The 23,690-nt window shown below is 46.5% G+C and overlaps 1 protein-coding gene across 1 annotated transcript in view; it reads right to left on the bottom strand.

Annotated features, from left to right (window-relative positions):
- Nucleotides 1-23,690, bottom strand: part of ptprb (protein tyrosine phosphatase receptor type b) — a 107,454-nt gene that overhangs the window by 77,386 nt on the left and 6,378 nt on the right. Inside the window, exons 3-11 of the mRNA XM_031820111.1 lie at nucleotides 16,157-16,414; nucleotides 11,810-12,073; nucleotides 9,915-10,187; nucleotides 9,388-9,651; nucleotides 8,345-8,611; nucleotides 7,182-7,445; nucleotides 3,644-3,907; nucleotides 1,757-2,020; nucleotides 981-1,244 (exon numbers count right to left, since the gene is read on the bottom strand). Coding sequence (XP_031675971.1) covers nucleotides 981-1,244; nucleotides 1,757-2,020; nucleotides 3,644-3,907; nucleotides 7,182-7,445; nucleotides 8,345-8,611; nucleotides 9,388-9,651; nucleotides 9,915-10,187; nucleotides 11,810-12,073; nucleotides 16,157-16,414 — 2,382 coding nt within the window. The remainder of the gene's footprint in view (nucleotides 1-980; nucleotides 1,245-1,756; nucleotides 2,021-3,643; nucleotides 3,908-7,181; nucleotides 7,446-8,344; nucleotides 8,612-9,387; nucleotides 9,652-9,914; nucleotides 10,188-11,809; nucleotides 12,074-16,156; nucleotides 16,415-23,690) is intronic.

The following is a 23,690-nucleotide window of genomic DNA, read 5'->3' as shown; positions in this document are numbered from 1 at the left end:
TCCCTCTCCTATTCTCCTCCCATTCCCTTTCCTATTCCCCTCCCATTCCCTCTCCTATTCTCCTCCTATTCCTATTCTCCTCCCATTCCCCCTCCTATTCCCCTCTCTCTCCTATTCTCCTCCCATTCCCTCTCCTATTCCCCTCTCTCTCCTATTCTCCTCCCATGACCTATCCTATTCTCCTCCCATTCCCCCTCCTATTCCCCTCTCTCTCCTATTCTCCTCCCATTCCCTCTCCTATTCTCCTCCTATTCCTATTCTCCTCCCATTCCCTTTCCTATTCCCCTCCCATTCCCTCTCCTATTCTCCTCCTATTCCTATTCTCCTCCCATTCCCTCTCCTATTCCCCTCTCTCTCCTATTCTCCTCCCATTCCCTCTCCTATTCCCCCCCTCTCCTATTCTCCTCCTATTCCTATTCTCCTCCCATTCCCCCTCCTATTCCCCCCTCTCTCCTATTCTCCTCCAATTCCCTCTCCTATTCTCCTCCCATTCCCTTTCCTATTCCCCTCCCATTCCCTCTCCTCCTCCTATTCCTATTCTCCTCCCATTCCCCCTCCTATTCCCCTCTCTCTCCTATTCTCCTCCCATTCCCTCTCCTATTCCCTCTCCTATTCTCCTCCCATTCCCTCTCCTATTCCCCTCTCTCTCCTATTCTCCTCCCATTACCTATCCTATTCCCCTCTCTCTCCTATTCTCCTCCCATTCCCTCTCCTATTCCCTCTCCTATTCCCCTCTCTCTCCTATTCTCCTCCCATTCCCTATCCTATTCCCCTCTCTCTCCTATTCTCCTCCCATTCCCTCTCCTATTCCCCTCTCTCTCCTATTCTCCTCCCATCCCATCCCCTCTCCCATTCCCTCTCCCATTCCCTCTCCCATTCCCTCTCCTATTCCCTCTCCTATTCCCTCTCCCATTCCCTCTCCTATTCTCCTTCCCATTCCCTCTCCTATCCCCTCTGCTATTCCCCTCCCTTCTTCTCACCTGTTCGTCCAGTAGTTGTTGAATTATTGACCAGTATTCCACTCAGGGACTGAACCTCGACCCCGTACAGCTGTCCTGGTACCAGACCCTGAAAGTCCAGCTCAGTGACATGTTTGGGGACAGGTCTGGTCTCCAGAAGTTGTTCTCCCTGGGATAGGGACACGGTGTACATGTCCACGTCTCCATCACCAGGGGTCCAGGACACCCTCAGGCTGGCAGCCTGGTCCCCTGGCCGGGCATGGAGGTTCCTCACCTGGCTGGGGACTGTGGGGGTTGAGAGGGAAGGCAGAGAGACAGGAGTAAAGGGGGGGTTGAGAGGGAAGGCAGAGAGACAGGAGTAAAGGGGGGGTTGAGAGGGAAGGCAGAGAGACAGGAGTAAAGGGGGGGTTGAGAGGGAAGGCAGAAAGACAGGAGTAAGGGGGGGGGGGGGTGAGAGGGAAGGCAGAGAGACAGGAGTAAGGGGGGGGGGGTTGAGAGGGAAGGCAGAGAGACAGGAGTAAGGGGGGGGGGTGAGAGAAGGCAGAGAGACAGGAGTAAAGGGAGGGGGGAGGAGAATGGAGATGGGTCACAATGTGGATCACTTATATAAAAACAAGTTGAAGACTTGTGTTTTTTAATTTTAAAATCTTTAGATGATGTTCTACGGAATGAAGTGATAACAAAAGGTTATTCTGTTGTTTTACCTGAAATACCTGTGACAGAAATGCTATGAAACACAATGTGAGGTTATTTGGAAAACCAACCCAGGCAGCTGCCCACTCGGTTCCCCTACTGACCTGTCCTGCCCTCGATGAACTGAGGTCTCTGGTTGGGTCCACTGAAGGTGGACACCACCATCTTGTACAGGCGTCCCGGGGTGAGCGAGGCCAGGCGGTGGTCACGGGCCTCGTTGCCCAGGGTTACGGGTGGGTAAACCCGCGTGTCATTGAAGAGGATCTGGACCTCGTAGTGATCAACGTCCCCCAGCGCTGGAGACCATGTGACCACCAGATCACCTGTACCACTGTCACCCAGGGCCAGGCTCCGCACCGCAGAGGGGACTACAGAGACAGTCAAATACAACTTTATTTAAACATTTCAACTATTCACAGAACACTAAAGGGCTCAATGGTTTGGTTGGCTGAGGGGAATTTGACCCATGATGCCCACTAGTTCAAGGTTAACTTTGTGCTGCCAAAATGTTACTGAATGTGATCGTAGGTACAATTCTCATGCGCCGAATTCTAGATATCACACCTACAAATTCTAGATATCACACCTACAAATTCTAGATATCACACCTACAAATTCTAGATATCACACCTACAAATTCTTCCAAATAAGTTGTGTATTGGTTTTCCATGGACTTGGCCACACAGAAAACTCAGCAGCATTTTACTGAAACCTTCTACCAACACTGCAGTAGCAACAGACACAGACTCACAGACTGTAGTTAATAGACTCACACGTTCTCCCGTCAGTAGCAACAGACACAGACTCACAGACTGTAGTTAATAGACTCACACGTTCTCCCGTCAGTAGCAACAGACACAGACTCACAGACTGTAGTTAATAGACTCACACGTTCTCCCGTCAGTAGCAACAGACACAGACTCACAGACTGTAGTTAATAGACTCACACGTTCTCCCGTCAGTAGCAACAGACACAGACTCACAGACTGTAGTTAATAGACTCACACGTTCTCCCGTCAGTAGCAACAGACACAGACTCACAGACTGTAGTTAATAGACTCACACGTTCTCCCGTCAGTAGCAACAGACACAGACTCACAGACTGTAGTTAATAGACTCACACGTTCTCCCGTCAGTAGCAACAGACACAGACTCACAGACTGTAGTTAATAGACTCACACGTTCTCCTGTCAGTAGCAACAGACACAGACTCACAGACTGTAGTTAATAGACTCACACGTTCTCCCGTCAGTAGCAACAGACACAGACTCACAGACTGTAGTTAATAGACTCACACGTTCTCCCGTCAGTAGCAACAGACACAGACTCACAGACTGTAGTTAATAGACTCACACGTTCTCCCGTCAGTAGCAACAGACACAGACTCACAGACTGTAGTTAATAGACTCACACGTTCTCCCGTCAGTAGCAACAGACACAGACTCACAGACTGTAGTTAATAGACTCACACGTTCTCCCGTCAGTAGCAACAGACACAGACTCACAGACTGTAGTTAATAGACTCACACGTTCTCCCGTCAGTAGCAACAGACACAGACTCACAGACTGTAGTTAATAGACTCACACGTTCTCCCGTCAGTAGCAACAGACACAGACTCACAGACTGTAGTTAATAGACTCACACGTTCTCCCGTCAGTAGCAACAGACACAGACTCACTGACTGTAGTTAATAGACTCACACGTTCTCCGGTCAGTAGCAACAGACACAGACTCACAGACTGTAGTTAATAGACTCACACGTTCTCCCGTCAGTAGCAACAGACACAGACTCACAGACTGTAGTTAATAGACTCACACGTTCTCCCGTCAGTAGCAACAGACACAGACTCACAGACTGTAGTTAATAGACTCACACGTTCTCCCGTCAGTAGCAACAGACACAGACTCACAGACTGTAGTTAATAGACTCACACGTTCTCCCGTCAGTAGCAACAGACACAGACTCACAGACTGTAGTTAATAGACTCACACGTTCTCCCGTCAGTAGAAACACTGGACTGGTACTCTCCGCTCCAGGTGCTGACAGTGACCGTATAAAGCCTCCCGGGGACCAGGGAGCTGAACACACAGTCGTTCTGCGACCGCGCCACCGTCTGGTTCTGGACGACCGTGTTGTTGTACTTAATGACCACCTCGTAACGGTCCAAGTCTCCGGACGCATGGCGCCAGTAGACTTTCAGGAAGTCGTCCCTGGCAGAGTGGATGGCGTTGGGGTTCTGGACACTGGAGGGTTCTGGGTAGAAGAAATATCATGAGGTCAAGAGGTCAAGTAGGATGTGGGGTGTTTTTCATTAAATACAACACCGTTGTCATTTTAAGAGACACGCGTTTTCTCCAAAAATGTACCCTACCAATTGAACAATTTGTCTCCTAGATCACCAGAAAAGAAATCTATATTAACACATTCATCCATGTAAGTATATACAGTGAATTCGGGAAAGTATTCAGACCCCTTGACTTTTTTCAAATTTTGTTACGTTACAGCCTCATTCTAAAATGGAATGAATCATTTTTTCCCCTCATCAATCTACACACAATACCCCATAATGGCATCACAATACCCCATAATGACATCACAATACCCTAGAATGACATCACACTACCCTATAATGACATCACAATACCCTAGAATGACATCACACTACCCTATAATGACATCACAATACTAAATAATGGCATCACAATACCCCATAATGACATCACAATACCCAATAATGACATCACAATACCCTAGAATGACATCACACTACCCTATAATGACATCACAATACCCCATAATGGCATCACAATACCCCATAATGACATCACAATACCCTAGAATGACATCACACTACCCTATAATGACATCACAATACCCCATAATGACATCACAATACCCTAGAATGACATCACACTACCCTATAATGACATCACAATACCCCATAATGGCATCACAATACCCCATAATGACATCACAATACCCTAGAATGACATCACACTACCCTATAATGACATCACAATACCCCATAATGACATCATAATGCCCTAGAATGACATCACACTACCCTATAATGACATCACAATACCCCATAATGGCATCACAATACCCCATAATGACATCACAATACCCTAGAATGACATCACACTACCCTATAATGACATCACAATACCCCATAATGACATCATAATGCCCTATAATGACATCACAATACCCTATAATGACATCACAGTACCCCCATGATGGCAAAGCAAAAACAGGTTTTTAGACATTTTTGCTCATTTATAAAGAATGTACAACTGGATTAACACGTTTCCATAAGTATTCAGACCCTTTACTCAGTACTTTGTTGAAGCATCTTTGGCAGCGATTACAGCCTTGAGTCTTCTTGGGTATGATGTTACAAGCTTGGCACATATGTATTTGGGGAGTTTCTCCCATTCTTCTCTGCAGATCCTCTCAAGCTCTGTCAGATTGGCTGAGAAGCATCACTGTATAGCTGTTTTCAGGTCTCTCTAGAGGTGTCCGAACGAACGGGTTCAAGTCCGGGCTCTGGCTGGGCCACTCAAGGACATTCAGAGACTCCTGCGTTGTTTTGGCTGAGGGCTAATGGTTGTTGTCCTGTTGGAAGGTGAACCTTCATCCCAATCTGAGGTCTTGAGCACTCTGGAGCAGGTTTTCATCAAGGATCTCTCTGTACTTTGCTCCGTTCATCTTTTCATTCATCTTGACTAGTCTCCCAGTCCCTGCTGCTGAAAAACATCCCCACAGCATGATGCTGTCACCACCATGCTTCACCATAGGGATGGTGCCAGGTTTCCTCCAGATATGACGCTTGGCATTCAAGCCAAAGAGTTCAATATTGGTTTCATCAGACCAGAGAATCTTGTTTCTCATGGTCTGAGAGTCTTTAGGTGCCTGTTGGCAAACTCAAAGTGGGTTGTCATGTGCCTTTTACTGAGGAGTGGCTCCCGTCTAGCCACACTAGCATAAAGGCCTGATTGGTGGAGTGCTGCAGAGATAGTTGTCCTTCTGGAAGTTTCTCCCATCTCCACAGAGGAACTCTGGAGCTCTGTAAGAGCGACCATAGGGTTCTTGGTCACATCCCTGACCAAGGACTTTCTCCCCCAATTGCTCAGTTCGGCCGGGCGGCCAGCTCTAGGAAGGGTGTTGGTGGTTCAATGATGGAGGCCACTGTGTTCTTGGGGACCTTCAAGGGTAGCCTAGTGGTTAGAGTGTTGGACTAGTAACCGAAAGGTTGCAAGTTCGAATCCCCGAGCTGACAAGGTACAAATCTGTCATTCTGCCACTGAACAGGCAGTTAACCCACTGTTCCTAGGCCGTCATTGAAAATAAGAATTTGTTCTTAACTGACTTGCCTAGTTAAATAAAGGTTAAAAAAAATAATAATTAAATGCTGCTGAAATCTGTTGGTATGCTTCCCCAGCTCTGTGCCTCGACAGAGCTGGGTTATTGCTCTGACATGCACTGTCAACTGTGGGACCTTATATAGACAGGTGTGTGCCTTTCCAAATAATGTCAAATCAATTGAATTTACCACAAGTTGTAGAAACATCTCAAGGATGATCAATGGAAACAGGATGTAACTGAGCTCAATTTCGAGTCTCACAGAAAAGGGTCTGAATACTTATTAAGGTATTTATGTTTTTTATTTTTAAGAAAACCTGTTTTCGCTTTGTCATTATGGGGTATTGTACGTAGATTGATGGGAGGAAATGTTATTTTAATCAATTTTAGAATAAGGCTGTAATGTAACAAAATGTGTAAAAGGTCAAGGGGTCTGAATACTTTCAGAACGCACCGTGAACAGAGTGATAGGCAGTGATCAAGATGAGGGGCCCAAGAGAAGGTGTGTGTATGCGTACATGCGTGTGTGTTGGTTTGTAATGCTTGCGTGTGTGCATGTGCGTGTGTGTTGGTTTGTAATGCGTGCCTGCATCTGTGTGTGTTGGTTTGTAATGCCTGCATGTGTGTGTGTTGGTTTGTAATGCTTGCATGTGTGCATGTGTGTGTGTTGGTTTGTAATGCTTGCATGTGTGCATGTGTGTGTGTGTTGGTTTGTAATGCTTGCGTGTGTGCATGTGTGTGTGTGTTGGTTTGTAATGCTTGCATGTGTGCATGTGTGTGTGTGTTGGTTTGTAATGCTTGCATGTGTGCATGTGTGTGTGTGTTGGTTTGTAATGCCTGCATCTGTGTGTGTTGGTTTGTAATGCTTGCGTGTGTGCATGTGTGTGTGTTGGTTTGTAATGCTTGCATGTGTGCATGTGTGTGTGTGTTGGTTTGTAATGCTTGCGTGTGTGTGTGTGTTGGTTTGTAATGCTTGCATGTGTGCATGTGTGTGTGTGTTGGTTTGTAATGCTTGCGTGTGTGTGTGTGTTGGTTTGTAATGCCTGCATGTGTGTGTGTTGGTTTGTAATGCTTGCATGTGTGCATGTGTGTGTGTGTTGGTTTGTAATGCTTGCGTGTGTGTGTGTGTTGGTGTGTGTGTTGGTGTGTGTGTGAGACCTACGTGTACGAGCCGTCACCACCGTGTTGTTCTGGAAGCTGCCGCTGCGGGTTGCTATGGAGACGGTGTACAGCCTCCCTGACTTGAGGGAGTTAAACACACACTCTGGGCTTGCCTTAGAAACCACCAGGTTGTGTACGGTCCTGTCGCGGTCCTTCAGTAGGACCAGGTAACTGTCCACATCTCCGACCGCTGGCTGCCACGACACCCCCAGGAAGTCTGGACGACCGTTGTTACTGACCGTAACTTCTCCGACCGCAGCTGGTACTGAGGAGAGGAGGGGGGGGGACGATGATGACACAATGAGGACACAGAGACACACATGTTAGAGATAGAAGTCTGGACGACCGTTGTTACTGACCGTAACCTCTCCGACCACAGCTGTCACTGAGAAGGGACAGAAGGACAAAACGGTTGTGAGGTCGATTGGGGTTCAAATCCTTTCGAACCTCAAAACTGTGTTGCCTGCTGAGCTAAAGGCTTTCATGTTGTTTGGCTTCCATGAATTACTCCTACAACACACCAGTGATGATTTGAATTGAATAGACTGACTTGATTAAATGTGGCCTTTAATGTGACATTCAGATACCCGGTGTGACAGGAAAGGTTTAGTTCAAGTGTCCTTTGTTATTATCCCGTTATCTGAAAGTGGTGTTTTGTTTTCATCAACCCTTGGCCCCCGGACTCTGAAGTTAATTATAAGGAGGAAGCTGTGGGGCCCCAAAATAGCCAGAACTTTCCTGGGGAAGACAATTGAGATCGGACAAGGAAGTCTTTGAACGGGACCTTGGGGAGTTGTTTTGTAGTTGACACAAAGCTTCCTGAACATTCCAGACATTCTCTTTTGTATTGGAAAACAATATTACGTTTCTCTCTCTGAGATTGTATCTTATAATTAATGTTGGTTAACAATCACTATAACAATGAGGGATTTACTCCGATGGTCAGACACCTACCCTTAAACGACCATCTCTAAGCATAGAATAAAGCCTGGCCATTACTATATCACATACACACATAAACAGCTGTAATGGACAAGACCAGAACATACAGAACAACCCCCAAAACAAACGCCTGGCTCACGTGTCGGTCAGTCGATGTTAATAATGTGGACGATACAGTTGAGTAAATGCATAAAGATGAACTGTTCCTGATATTTAACTTACCAGTGCGTCCCTCAGCCACGGCCTGCTTCGAAACCATCCCACCACTGACAGTACTGACCACCAGCCTGTAGGAGGCGCCAGGCCTGAGGTCTCTGAGCTGCAGAGAGGTGGTGTTGGCTGGGACGGTGTGGTTCTGCACAGCCCGGTTGTTGTGGAGGAGCTGCAGGCTGCAGAAGTCCATATCTCCAGGGGGGAGTTCCCAGCTGGCCTGTAAGCTGTCCACGTGGCCCTGGTTGCTCAGGTGGACACGCCTCACCTCCAGGGGTACTGCAGACAGACTGGCTCAGTTACTGTCAGTCTCCATTTGTAAACAAAGCTTATTTTCAGCAGGTTCATTATTACCCTTTGTGTGTTAGGCTTCATCTGAAGACTCCATTTTGTGAAGAAAATAAACTGAGACAAAGTAAAAAACATCCCTGTACATGCTGCCTCAAAGTCTGATTGGATAAATACAGTGTTACCATAGAGATGACCTCAGCAACAAAGGGACAGTATCATGGAGTCCCTCTGATTGGATAAATACAGTGTTACCATAGAGATGACCTCAGCAACAAAGGGACAGTATCATGGAGTCCCTCTGATTGGATAAATACAGTGTTACCATAGAGATGACCTCAGCAACAAAGGGACAGTATCATGGAGTCCCTCTGATTGGATAAATACAGTGTTACCATAGAGATGACCTCAGCAACAAAGGGACAGTATCATGGAGTCCCTCTGATTGGATAAATACAGTGTTACTGTAGAGATGACCTCAGCTACAAAGGGACAGTATCATGGAGTCCCTCTGATTGGATAAATACAGTGTTACCATAGAGATGACCTCAGCAACAAAGGGACAGTATCATGGAGTCCCTCTGATTGGATAAATACAGTGTTACCATAGAGATGACCTCAGCAACAAAGGGACAGTATCATGGAGTCCCTCTGATTGGATAAATACAGTGTTACCGTAGAGATGACCTCAGCTACAAAGGGGCAGTCCCTCTGTTTTAGTGTGTTGTGTATAAATATCCATACAGGTGCTATAGCAACCCTCTCACCTGTCCTCCCTAGCACCGACACAGAGCTGTTGAGCTCCCCGCTCTTGGTTGTCACGGTAATGGTGAACACGCGTCCGGGCATGAGCACGTTGAAGGTGCACTCCCTCATGTCACGGGCCAGGTCTCTCGTGGCAACCGTGGCATTGCCATGGCGGAGCTCCACGGCGTAGCCGTCCCTGGCTGAGTTGGGGGCGTGACTCCACAGGGCGCTGAGGGAGGTCTCGTCAGCATGGCGGATATGAAGCTCTGAGACGGGCTTAGGAGCTGGGAGAGATAGCGAGAGATAGAGAGACAGACAGACAGACAGACAGACAGACAGACAGACAGACAGACAGACAGACAGACAGACAGAGAGACAGAGAGACAGAGAGACAGAGAGAGAGAGAGAGAGAGAGAGAGAGAGAGAGAGAGAGAGAGAGAGAGAGAGAACAATGAGATGAAGCGTCATGATGATGTCATGAGTTCTCTTATCATTCTTACTGATGCCAGTACTTTCTTCTACTCCATTATGTTGTTGTGTAGCCTACCTATTCCTCTGTGGCAGTACTCCACAGTGCCTTGCTCCCCAGTGCTTTCCACCATGACCCCAGCCCTGTAGGTCCTCCCAGGAACCAGTCCCAGGCCAGAGAAGGTGTACTCCACCACCCCTTTCTCCACGGTCCTGTTATCCAGAGTCTGGGTCCCATTTAACAGCAGCACCCTGTACTTATCCCAGTCTCCACCAGGGGGAGCCCACATCACCTTCAGAGAGTTGGAGTCATCCAGCGCCTCCATAGAGAGCTGGGACACTTTACCTGGGACTGGGACGGAGAGAAGAAGAAAGACCAGTTAAAGGCACAGTCTGGAGTATTTCATGTTGTTCATTTATATTAGCAGCTCTCAAAAGGCAGGAAGTAAGAACCCTTAAGGCGTCAGCATGCTTCAGTTCGGGCTGGCGCCTTTCCGAACGAACCTGCTCGCATAATCCCTTAAAAGACCTTTGGTTAAAAGGTCTCTGAATTTCCTTGAGAAGTACAGTACCTGTTTGTCCATTTTGAGACGCTGTAAATAGTCTAAAATAATCTAAGATCAAACTCAAGGAATCTTTCATTCATTTTGACATTAGTTGTGTAATTTTACATCTAAGTAAGATGTTCGGTGCATTATTTCTCAATGAAAATATTGGCATTTAAAAAACAGTCTTCTCTCGTTGAATGACAACAAAGACTTTATCGAAGAATCCCTGCTGTTGACCAATCACAGACGAAGAGTTATGGCCTCCAGAACAAACATGTGGTGCCAAAACACCTGAAAACCCCTCACCTGAGAACAAAACCCCTCACCTGAGAACAAAACCCCTCACCTGAGAACAAAACCCTCACCTGAGAACAAAACCCTCACCTGAGAACAAAACCCTCACCTGAGAACAAAACCCTCACCTGAGAACAAAACCCCTCACCTGAGAACAAAACCCCTCACCTGAGAACAAAACCCCTCACCTGAGAACAAAACCCCTCACCTTAGAACAAAACCCTCACCTAAGAACAAAACCCTCACCTAAGATCAAAACCCTCGCCTAACAACAAAACCCCTCACCTGAGAACAAAATTCTCACCTAAGAACAAAACTGTCACCTAAGATCAAAACCCTCGCCTAAGAACAAAACCCTCACCTAAGAACAAAACCCTCACCTAAGAACAAAACCCTCACCTAAGAACAAAACCCTCACCTAAGATCAAAACCCTCACCTAAGATCAAAACCCTCACCTAAAAACAAAAACCCTCACCTGAGAACAAAACCCTCACCTGAGAACAAAACCCCTCACCTGAGAACAAAAACCCTCACCTGAGAACAAAAACCCTCACCTGAGAACAAAACCCTCACCTAAGAACAAAACCCTCACCTAAGAACGAAAACCCTCACCTGAGAACAAAACCCTCACCTGAGAACAAAACCCCTCCCCTAAAAACAAAACCCCTCACCTAAAAACAAAACCCCTCACCTAAAAACAAAGTCCCTCACCTAAGAACAAAACATCACCAATTGTCATCATAATAAATGAAGGAACTCTTCTAAACTGTTTCTGCTGGGAAGCATGCAGACGCCTTAACACGACAACACAATGGACTAATTCTAATCCACTTGATTAATCCATGAATAGTAATCACATAGTTATGATCTTAGACATCATCGAGACACTCAACGAGCTCTTGCTGAACCCTCAATAACAGAGTGTTTAAATTAAACAGTCCCAGTCTTGGCTCTAATAGCAGAGGCCCTCTTCAACAGGAAGAGTGTTCCTGTCAACAAACTAAAGGCTTCAGTGGGTTTCTGAGAACACTAATTGTTAGCATGTTGGACCAGAGACAAGACGTTCTCCTGACCACGACACAGAGTTTGTCCTGGTTTACATGACATTTTCCTGGTTATGCCTACTGTCACCTGTGTTAGCCGAGGCAGTTGATTGGTTGGAGAGCTCTCCGCTCTTGGTGGCGACAGAAACCTGATAGGCCCGTCCGGGTGTCAGCTGGTGGAAGTGGGCCTTTGTGGTGTCAAATGACAGAGTCTTCTCCAGAGGGGTGGTTCCAGACGAGGACAGGGTCACCACTATAGAGTCCACATCACCCTGGGGTTGACTCCATGATGCCCTCAAACTGTCCTGGGTGTTATTGTTCTCTAGCTTCAGGTTGGAGACGGCATAGGGCACTAGAGAGGAAGAGAGAGGGGATGAGAAAGAGGGTGTAGTGGGAGGGAGAGAGGGGAGGGAGGGGAGGATAGAGAGGGAAGGGTGGGAGGGAGAGGGAGAGCGATAGAGGGGGAGGAAGACAGAGAGGGAGGGGAGAGAGAGGAGAGAGAGAGGAGAGAGAGAGGGAGGGAGAGAGGGGGGTAGAGAAAGATAGCGGGAGAGAGAGAGCAAGAGGGAGGGAGGGAGAGATAGAGGGGAGAGAGGGGAGAGGAAGAGAGAGGGGGGAGGGAGGGAGAGGAAGAGAGAGGGGGGAGGGAGGGAGAGGAAGAGAGGGGGGGAGGGAGAGGAAGAGAGAGGGGGGAGGGAGAGGGAGAGAGGGGAGGGAGGGAGGGAGGGAGGAGGGAGAGAGAGAGAGAGAGGGAGGGAGAGAGAGAGAGAGAGAGAGAGAGAGGGAGGGAGGGAGGGAGAGAGAGAGAGGGAGAGAGGGAGGGAGGGAGAGAGAGGGAGAGAGGAGGGAGAGAGAGAAATTCAATCCCTTTTAGACAACTTCTTGAACAAAATGTTTCACTGTAATAGTGAAGGTGTAAAACTTCACTATTAGTAGAAAACCTAAACAGTATATTTGACCTCTCAGCTTCCCGATCAAATCTAAAAATGTCAAACAGAAAACATAAGAAAATGAAAAACAATGACAAATGGTTTGATGAAGAATGCAAAAACCTAAGACAGAAAATTGAGAAACCTGTCCAACCAAAAACAGAGATCCAGAAAACTTGATCCTACGCCTTCACTATGGTGAATCACTAAAACAATACAGAAATACACTACGGAAAAGGAAGGAACAACACGTCAGTAATCAGCTCAATGTAATTGAAGAATCCATAGACTCTAACCACTTCTGGGAAATTGGAAAACACTAAACAACAACACGAAGAATTATCTGTCCAAAAGAGAGATGTAAACCACTTCTCCAATCTTGATGGAGACCATCTCAGCAAATAGCAAAAACAGAAAAAATGATAGTCTAATGTTAACTAGCTAACATTGAACCTGGTTGGTTAGCTACCTGCAGATTCATGCAGGATAGTAACGTTATGAGTTGGGATCGTGGCTCATTGTTTAGCTAGCTAGCTATCTACATGTCGAAACACAAAAGACTCCACTACGTAAGTAAACCATTTCAATAGAATGTTCATGATGTCACTGCGACAACTGTCGATAGATGTAGCTGGTAAATTCGCTCTGGATATCTACTCTGATTTCAGAGCACTCTTGTCTGTGTGCCAGAGCACAGAATAACTGACGAATTTACAAACACCGATGAATATGGCCGGTGTCAGTAAACGTTGGCTAAAAAGCGCAATTAAATTGTTGCCAGCAGAACAGTTGCAGTCCCCCACTTTGGATAACATGAAAACAGCCTAACCAGCAGAGTAAAATGGTCAGAGTGAGGTGTTCGCTCAATTGTACTGGAAGTAGCTAGCAAGCTAGTCAACATTAACCAGTTAGCTTGGGTGTTTGACTGTCGTTGTGAGGTCAGAACAACCCTACTCCTCGGCCAGAGCGTCCAGTGTGCGCTCTGAATGTACAGACGGACAATCTGACAACACTCTGAGTTTACAAACGGACAATCTGACAACACACTGAGTTTACAAACGGACAATCTGACAACACTCTGAGTTTACAAACGGACAATCTGACAACACACTGAGTTTACAATCTGACAACACTGAGTTTACAAACGGACAATCTGACAACACACTGAGTTTACAAACAGACAATCTGACAACAAACTGAGTTTACAATCTGACAACACACTGAGTTTCCAATCTGATAACACACTGAGTTTACAATCTGACAACACACTGAGTTTACAAACGGACAATCTGACAACACACTGAGTTTACAAACAGGACAATCTGACAACACACTGAGTTTACAATCTGACAATCTGACAACACACTGAGTTTACAAACGGGCAATCTGACAACACACTGAGTTTACAAACGGACAATCTGACAACACACTGAGTTTACAAACAGACAATCTGACAACACTTTGAGTTTACAAACGGACAATCTGACAACACACTGAGTTTACAAACGGACAATCTGACAACACACTGAGTTTACAAACGGACAATCTGATAACGCTCTGAGTTTACAAACGCCCAGAGCACACTCTGGCACTCCAGATTAAATGTACACCCGTAGTATAAACCAGCCTTTAGTCTTGTTTAATACATGGCCTCACATGTGAATCCTTAAAGAGATGGGCGGGGCTAAGGCTTAAGAGGGTGTGAACAAAGCTGAATGGGGGTGGAGACAAAGAAGATCTCTCCAGTAGGTGAACCAAAACATTCAAGGGACATTTTCTCAAAAGTGAGATTAAGAGTTCATCAACTTTCAAAGCAGAATTACTTTCCCAATGTTCCTCAACCTCAGTGTATGTTATTATCAGGAATCAAGTGCAGGCCGTGTGAAGTGACAATGTGAAGACAAGCACAAAGACAGGTGAAACAGATCAGGGCGTGACACATATACCATTTTATACCTCTGAGTCTCTACTTCTATCCAAAGTTTTAAAAAAAAATGTGTTTTGTTGCTCCATAAGACCTAATCAAGCCGTTCGGTCACATATGACTGTCCTTGTCTATCAGTGTATCAGTGTTTTGTGACTTGTCGTGTTTCATGTTTTCTGTGGACCCCAGGAAGAGTAGCTGCAGCTTCTGTAAAAGCTAATGGTGTTGATAAAAAAACGAATAAATAATGTCAGCCTAAGGCGGAGGTTTACGATGGCTGAATATATTGCGGAAAATTCACACCGATCCTGGACAGTTAAAGAGTTAAAGAGTAACACAGGCTTGGTTGGGGAGGGACTCTGTTGGGAAAGAAAGCAGGCTTGGTTGGGTAGGGACTCTGTTAGGAAAGAAAGCAGGCTTGGTTGGGTAGGGACTCTGTTGGGAAAGAAAGCAGGCTTGGTTGGGTTGGGACTCTGTTGGGAAAGAAAGCAGGCTTGGTTGGGTAGGGACTCTGTTGGGAAAGGAAGCAGGCTTGGTTGGGGAGGGACTCTGTTAGGAAAGAAAGCAGGCTTGGTTGGGGAGGGACTCTGTTGGGAAAGAAAGCAGGCTTGGTTGGGGAGGGACTCTGTTGGGAAGGAAAGCAGGCTTGGTTGGGTAGGGACTCTGTTGGGAAAGAAAGCAGGCTTGGGCCCTGTGTCCATACCAGACCCTAACACTCAGTCTTTCCCATACACTCCACAGGACGGGCCCTGGGTCCATACCAGACCCTAACGCTCCACAGGATGCAGGGAGCAGAGGAGAGGTTGGCACATTCCCATTTTCTCACTATCCCATTATTCGTGTGGGCTGATGACTATGTGAGAAGCTCAAGGCTTAAAATAAATAGCTGATCACCGAAGCGCTTTCCTGGAATTTGGTGCAGTATGACTTTAATAGTTATAATTACATTTTTATTTCTAAATATAGTGATGATCCTAACTTACAAATATGTTTTTAAATTATTTATTTTACCTTTATTTAACCAGGTAGGCTAGTTGAGAACACCTTTATTTAACCAGGTAGGCTAGTTGAGAACACCTTTATTTAACCAGGTAGGCTAGTTGAGAACACCTTTATTTAACCAGGTAGGCTAGTTGAGAACACCTTTATTTAACCAGGTAGGCTAGTTGAGAACAAGTTCTCATTTGCAACTGCGACCTGGCCAAGATAAAGCATAGCAGTGTGAACAGACAACACAGAGTTACACATGGAGTAAACAATTAACAAGTCAATAACACAGTAGAAAAAAAAAATCTATATACAATGTGTGCAAAAGGCATGAGGAAGTAGGCGGATAATTACAATTTAGCAGATTAACACTGGAGTGATAAATGATCAGATGGTCATGTACAGGTAGAGATATTGGTGTGCAAAAGAGCAGAAAAGTAAATAAGTAAAAACAGTATGGGGATGAGGTAGGTAAATTAGGTGGGCTATTTACCGATGGCCTATGTACAATAGATGTTACTTCGCTGTTACAGATGCTGACGTCATCTAAGGAGAGTCCATTCCAATGAATCCCATATCATGACTGAATCCTTACCCGTCTGTATTTGTCTTGAGGTGGTACTCTGGCGTCCCCCTGCCTCCGTCACCATGGTGATGTTATACATGCGCCCTGGCACCAGGTCGGTGACAGTGTAGTCTTTAGCGGTGCTCTCCAGAGTCAGGTTTCTCACCACACCCACTCGGTCGGTTAGCAGTAGCCTGAAGCGCTCAGTCCTCCCTGGGCCAGGCTGCCAGGAAACTCCCAGGCTGTCTGATGTCCCAGACACCTGTAGGCCACTGACTGTCGATGGACCTGAGCGATAGAATGGGCTGTCAGTGGCTGAAACCAGATACCATACATCAAGCTAAGTTTAAACAAAAGTCAAGTTGGCAATTCACTTATAAAGCACAGGTACATGTTTTGATATTCAAGCAAACAAGTTGTTCAACTAAAACTCAGCAAAAAAATAAATGTCCTCTCACTGTCAACTGCGCAACTATTTTCAGTAAACTTAACATGTGTAAATATTTGTATGAACATAACAAGATTCAACAGAGACATTAACTGAACAAGTTCCACAGACTTGTGACAAGCAGAAATTTTATAATGTGTCCCTGAACAAAGGGGGGGGGGGGTCAAAATCAAAAGTAACAGTCAGTATCTGGTGTGGCCACCAGCTGCATTAAGTACTGCAGTGCATCCCCTCCTCATGGACTGCACCAGATTTGCCCGTTCTTGCTGTGAGATGTTACCCCACTCTTCCACCAAGGCACCTGCCAGTTCCCGGACATTTCTGGGGGGAATGGCCCTAGCCCTCACCCTCTGATCCAACAGGACCCCTCAACAGGACCCAGACGTGCTCAATGGGATTGAGATCCGGGCTCTACGCTGGCCATGGCAGAACACCGACATTCCTGTCTTGCAGGAAATCACGCTCAGAACGAGCAGTCTGGCTGGTGGCATTGTCATGCTGGAGGGTCATGTCAGGATGAGCCTGCAGGAAGGGTACCACATGAGGAAGGAGGATGTCTTCCCTGTAACGCACAGCGTTGAGATTGCCTGCAATGACAACAAGCTCAGTCCGATGATGATGTGACACACCGCCCCAGACCATGACGGACCCTCCACCTCCAAACCGATCCCGCTCCAGAGTACAGGCCTCGGTGTAACGCTCATTCCTTCAACGATAAACGCGAATCTGACCATCACCCCTGGTGAGACAAAACCGCGACTCGTCAGTGAAGAGCACTTTTTGTCAGTCCTGTCTGGTCCAGCGACGGTGGGTTTGTGCCCATAGGTGACGTTGTTGCAGGTGATGTCTGGTGAGGACCTGCCTTACAACAGGCCTACAAGCCCTCAGTACAGCCTCTTTTAGCCGATTGCGGACAGTCTGAGCACTGATGGAGGGATTGTGCGTTCCTGGTGTAACTCGGGCAGTTGTTGTTGACATCCTCTACCTGTCCCACATGTGTGATGTTCGGATGTACCGATCCTGTGCAGGTGTTGTTACACGTGGTCTGCCACTGCGAGGACGATCAGCTGTCCGTCCTGTCTCCCTGTAGCGCTGTCTTAGGCGTCTCACAGTACGGACATTGCAGTTTATTGCCCTGGCCACATCTGCAGTCTTCATGCCTCCTTGCAGCATGCCTAAGGCACGTTCACGCAGATGAGCAGGGACCCTGCTCATCTTTCTTTTCGTGTTTTTCAGAGTCAGTAGAAAGGCCTCTTTAGTGTCCTAAGTTTTCATAATTGTGATCTTAATTGCCTACCGTCTGAAAGCTGTTAGTGTCTTAACGACCATCCCACAGGTGTATGTTCATTAATTGTTTATGGTTCATTGAACAAGCATGGGAAACAGTGCTAAAACCCTTTACAACGAAGATCTGTGAAGTCATTTGGATTTTTACGAATTATCTTTGAAAGACAGGGTCCTGAAAAAGGGACGTTTCTTTTTTTGCTGAGTTGATATTGCAAAATCTGATCCAAAAGCAGTCACAATGTCAGGGCGGGATCACTGTCATAACAATGGCTACATGACAGACAAGTTAGATGGCCAAAATAATAACTGTTAGACAACATCATCACCAGAGGAGTGGTGCAGAACTACACAGAGAACTATGTAGTAGGTCAGGGGAATGACTGGTCAGGGGAATGACTGGTCAGGGGAATAACTGGTCAGGGGAATGACTGGTCAGGGAAATGACTGGTCAGGGAAATAACTGGTCAGGGGAATAACTGGTCAGGGGAATAACAGGTCAGGGGAATAACTGGTCAGAGGAATAACTGGTCAGGGGAATGACTGGTCAGGGGAATGACTGGTCAGGGGAATGACTGGTCAGGGGAATAACAGGTCAGGGGAATGACTGGTCAGGGGAATAACAGGTCAGGGGAATGACTGGTCAGGGGAATGACTGGTCAGGGGGAATGACTGGTCAGGGAAATGACTGGTCAGGGGAATGACAGGTCAGGGGAAAGACTGGCCAGAGGAATGACAGGTCAGGGGAATGACTGGTCAGGGGAATGACTGGTCAGGGGAATGACAGGTCAGGGGAAAGACTGGCCAGAGGAATGACAGGTCAGGGGAATGACTGGTCAGGGGAATGACAGGACAGGGGAATGACCGGTCAGGGGAATGACCGGTCAGGGGAAAGACTGGTCAAGGGAATGACCGGTCAGGGGAATGACTGGTCAGGGGAATGACTGATGAACAACGCTGTTACACAATGTTTCATTAGGAGAGGAATGACAGCAGGCAGATCTTCACAGAAAGTAGACAGAGCTGCAGGTCTTTACTCTCTGAGAGGAATAACTGGGACTGTTACACAATGCCTCACCAGAGGTGTGGTGGTAAATTAAACTACACAGAGACTGATGACATTACTGTTACACCGTGTCTCATCAGTCAGAGGTGTTGTGCCAGGACAGAACAGAACAACACAGCACTTCATAGAACTATGACCAGAACAGACCAGTAGAGACACTCTGAGAACAGACCAGTAGAGAGACTCTGAGAACAGACCAGTAGAGAGACTCTGAGAACAGACCAGTAGAGAGACTCTGAGAACAGACCAGTAGAGGGACTGAGACTCTGAGAACAGACCAGGAGAGAGACTCTGAGAACAGACCAGTAGAGAGACTCTGAGAACAGACCAGTAGAGACTCTGTGAACAGACCAGTAGAGACTCTGAGAACAGACCAGTAGAGAGACTCTGAAAACAGACCAGTAGAGAGTCTGAGAACAGACCAGTAGAGAGACTCTGAGAACAGACCAGTAGAGAGACTCTGAGAACAGACCAGTAGAGAGACTCTGAGAACAGACCAGTAGAGAGACTCTGAGAACAGACCAGTAGAGAGACTCTGAGAACAGACCAGTAGAGACTCTGAGAACAGACCAGTAGAGGCTCTGAGAACAGACCAGTAGAGAGACTCTGAGAACAGACCAGTAGAGAGACTCTGAGAACAGACCAGTAGAGGCTCTGAGAACAGACCAGTAGAGGCTCTGAGAACAGACCAGTAGAGGCTCTGAGAACAGACCAGTAGAGAGGCTCTGAGACAGACCAGTAGAGAGACTCTGAGAACAGACCAGTAGAGACTCTGAGAACAGACCAGTAGAGAGACTCTGAGAACAGACCAGTAGAGACTCTGAGAACAGACCAGTAGAGAGACTCTGAGAACAGACCAGTAGAGAGACTCTGAGAACAGACCAGTAGAGAGACTCTGAGAACAGACCAGTGGAGAGACTCTGAGAACAGACCAGTAGAGAGACTCTGAGAACAGACCAGTAGAGAGACTCTGAGAACAGACCAGTAGAGAGACTCTGAGAACAGACCAGTAGAGACTCTGAGAACAGACCAGTAGAGAGACTCTGAGAACAGACCAGTAGAGACTCTGAGAACAGACCAGTAGAGAGACTCTGAGAACAGACCAGTAGAGAGACTCTGAGAACAGACCAGTAGAGAGACTCTGAGAACAGACCAGTAGAGAGACTCTGAGAACAGACCAGTAGAGAGACTCTGAGAACAGACCAGTAGAGAGACTCTGAGAACAGACCAGTAGAGAGACTCTGAGAACAGACCAGTAGAGACTCTGAGAACAGACCAGTAGAGAGACTCTGAGAACAGACCAGTAGAGAGACTCTGAGAACAGACCAGTAGAGACTCTGAGAACAGACCAGTAGAGAGACTCTGAGAACAGACCAGTAGAGGCTCTGAGAACAGACCAGTAGAGACACTCTGAGAACAGACCAGTAGAGAGACTCTGAGAACAGACCAGTAGAGAGACTCTGAGAACAGACCAGTAAGAGAGACTCTGAGAACAGACCAGTAGAGGCTCTGAGAACAGACCAGTAGAGACTCTGAGAACAGACCAGTAGAGAGACTCTGAGAACAGACCAGTAGAGAGACTGAGAACAGACCAGTAGAGGCTCTGAGAACAGACCAGTAGAGAGGTGCGTGGTGGAGATGGCGGAAGCAGATAGGATTGTTTCATGGCTGTTTAAAGTTCTCTGGCCACGGCTTCAGCCCCAGTCAGACCCCGAGCCCCCGCTAGCCCGCTGGGAGGGGATGATGGGAAGCGAGAGAAGAGAAAAAGGGGACCTTTTAGATGGGTGGGGAGGGGGCAGGAGGCGAGCCCTGACTCCCTATTCCAGGCAGGCAGGCGCCCATTTGGGTGGGTAACAGTGGTGCGTTAACGAGCCTCTCCTGTGGTGGTACTGACAGAATAGAACAATGCCATTCTGGAATGCCAGAATGTCATTGTATTTGGTAGGACGTATTAACATGGCATAGAGCAACCCTCCTTTTGTGGCTGATCTCACAGACAATGAAACTAGACTTTTTAATGTCTACAGTCACATTGGAGTGACAAGGATGCATTCATTTATTTTCTTCTAATTAGTTTTAATGTTAGCATGATACCTCTAGCCATGGATGATCTAAATGCCACTGTGTTATCTAAATGTTTTATGTGTTAAAATAGCTCTAGATAAGAAGTGATAGTCCAGCTGATGGGGGCATTGTGGCCAGAAAGGGGCGGAGTTTAGTATGAGGTACATTCAGAAAGTATCCAGAACGCTTGACTTTTTCTAAATGATTTGTTACGTTACAGCCTCATCAATCTACACACAATACCCCATAATGACATCACAATACCCCATAATACCCCATAATGACATCACAATACCCCATCTACAAGACCCTGCTAGGTAAAGTCCCCCCTTATCTCAGCTCGCTGGTCACCATAGCATCTCCCACCTGTAGCACACGCTCCAGCAGGTATATCTCTCTAGTCACCCCCAAAACCAATTCTTTCTTTGGCCGCCTCTCCTTCCAGTTCTCTGCTGCCAATGACTGGAACGAACTACAAAAATCTCTGAAACTGGAAACACTTATCTCCCTCACTAGCTTTAAGCACCAACTGTCAGAGCAGCTCACAGATTACTGCACCTGTACATAGCCCACCTATAATTTAGCCCAAACAACTACCTCTTTCCCAACTGTATTTAATTTTTATTTATTTATTTATTTTGCTCCTTTGCACCCCATTATTTTTTATTCCTACTTTGCACATTCTTCCATTGCAAAACTACCATTCCAGTATTTTACTTGCTATATTGTATTTACTTTGCCATCATGGCCTTTTTTGCCTTTACCTCCCTTCTCACCTCATTTGCTCACATTGTATATAGACTTGTTTATACTGCATTATTGACTGTATGTTTGTTTTTACTCCATGTGTAACTCTGTGTCGTTTTATCTGTCGAACTGCTTTGCTTTATCTTGGCCAGGTCGCAATTGTAAATGAGAACTTGTTCTCAACTTGCCTACCTGGTTAAATAAAGGTAAAATAAATAAATAAATAAAAATAATGACATCACAATACCCCATAATGACATCACAATACCCCATAATGACATCACAATACCCCATAATGACATCACAATACCCCATAATGACATCACAATACCCCATAATGACATCACAATACCCCATAATGACATCACAATACCCCATAATGACATCACAATACCCCATAATGACATCACACTACCCCATAATGACATCACAATACCCCATAATGACATCACAATACCCCATAATGACATCACAATACCCCATAATGACATCACAATACCCCATAATGACATCACAATACCCCATAATGACATCACAATACCCCATAATGACATCGCAATACCCCATAATGACATCACAATACCCCATAATGACATCGCAATACCCCATAATGACATCACAATACTCCATAATGACATCACAATACCCCATAATGACATCACAATACCCCATAATGACATCGCAATACCTCATAATGACATCACAATACCCCATAATGACATCGCAATACCCCATAATGACATCACAATACTCCATAATGACATCACAATACCCCATAATGACAAAGCAAAAACAGGTTTTCACAAAATGTCTGCAATGTATTTTAAGAAAACAAAGGAAATTATCAAATGTACATAAGTTTTCAGACCCTTTACTCAGTACTTTGTTGAAGCACCGTTGACAGCGATTACAGCCTCGACTCTTCTTGGGTATGACGCTACAAGTTTTGCACATCTGTGTTTGGGGAGGTTCTCCCATTCTTCTCTGCAAATCCTCCCAAGCTGTGTCAGGTTGGATGGGGAGTGTCGCTGCACAGCTATTTTCAGGTCTCTCCTGAGATGTTCAAGTCTGGGCCCTGGCTGGGCCACTCAATGATATTCAGAGACTTGTCCCGAAGCCACTACTGCATTGTCTTGGCTGTGTGCTTAGGGTCATTGTCCTGTTGGAAGGTGAACCTTCCCCCCATTCTGAGGTCCTGAGCTCTTTGGAGCAGGTTTTCATCAAGGATCTCTCTGTACTTTGCTCCGTTGATCTTTCCCTTGACCCTGACTAGTCTCCTAGTCTCTGCCGCTGAAAATCATCCCCACATCATGATGCTGCCACCACCATTATTCACCATAGGGATGGTAACAGGTTTCCTCCAGACATGATGCTGCCAACACCATTATTCACCATAGGGATGGTAACAGGTTCCCTCCAGACGTGACGCTTGGCGTTCAAGCCAAGAAGTTCAAACTTGGTTTCATCAGACCAGAAGATCTTGTATCTCATGGTCTGAGAGTCCTTTTGGTGCCTGTTGGCAAACTCCAAGCAGGATGTCATGTGCCTTTTAGTGAGGAGTGGCTTCCTTCTGGCAACTCTAGCATAAAGGCCTGATTGGTGGAGTGCTGCAGAGATGGTTGTCCTTCTGGAAGGTTCTCCCATCTCCACAGAGGAACTCGGGAGCTCTGTCAGAGGGACATCAGGTTCTTCGTCACCTCCCTGACCAAGGTCTAAAAGTCTATCACAGTGCAATCCGTTTTATCACCAAAGCCCCATATACTACCCACCATTGCGACCTGTACGCTCTCGTTGGCTGGCCCTCGCTTCATACTCGTCGCCAAACCCACTGGCTCCATGTCATCTACAAGACCCTGCTAGGTAAAGTCCCCCCTTATCTCAGCTCGCTGGTCACCATAGCATCTCCCACCTGTAGCACACGCTCCAGCAGGTATATCTCTCTAGTCACCCCCAAA

This window comes from Oncorhynchus kisutch, unplaced genomic scaffold (assembly GCF_002021735.2).
Source record: "Oncorhynchus kisutch isolate 150728-3 unplaced genomic scaffold, Okis_V2 scaffold3051, whole genome shotgun sequence".
Taxonomy (NCBI): domain Eukaryota; kingdom Metazoa; phylum Chordata; class Actinopteri; order Salmoniformes; family Salmonidae; genus Oncorhynchus; species Oncorhynchus kisutch.
This window is presented reverse-complemented; position numbering and strand designations above follow the sequence as displayed.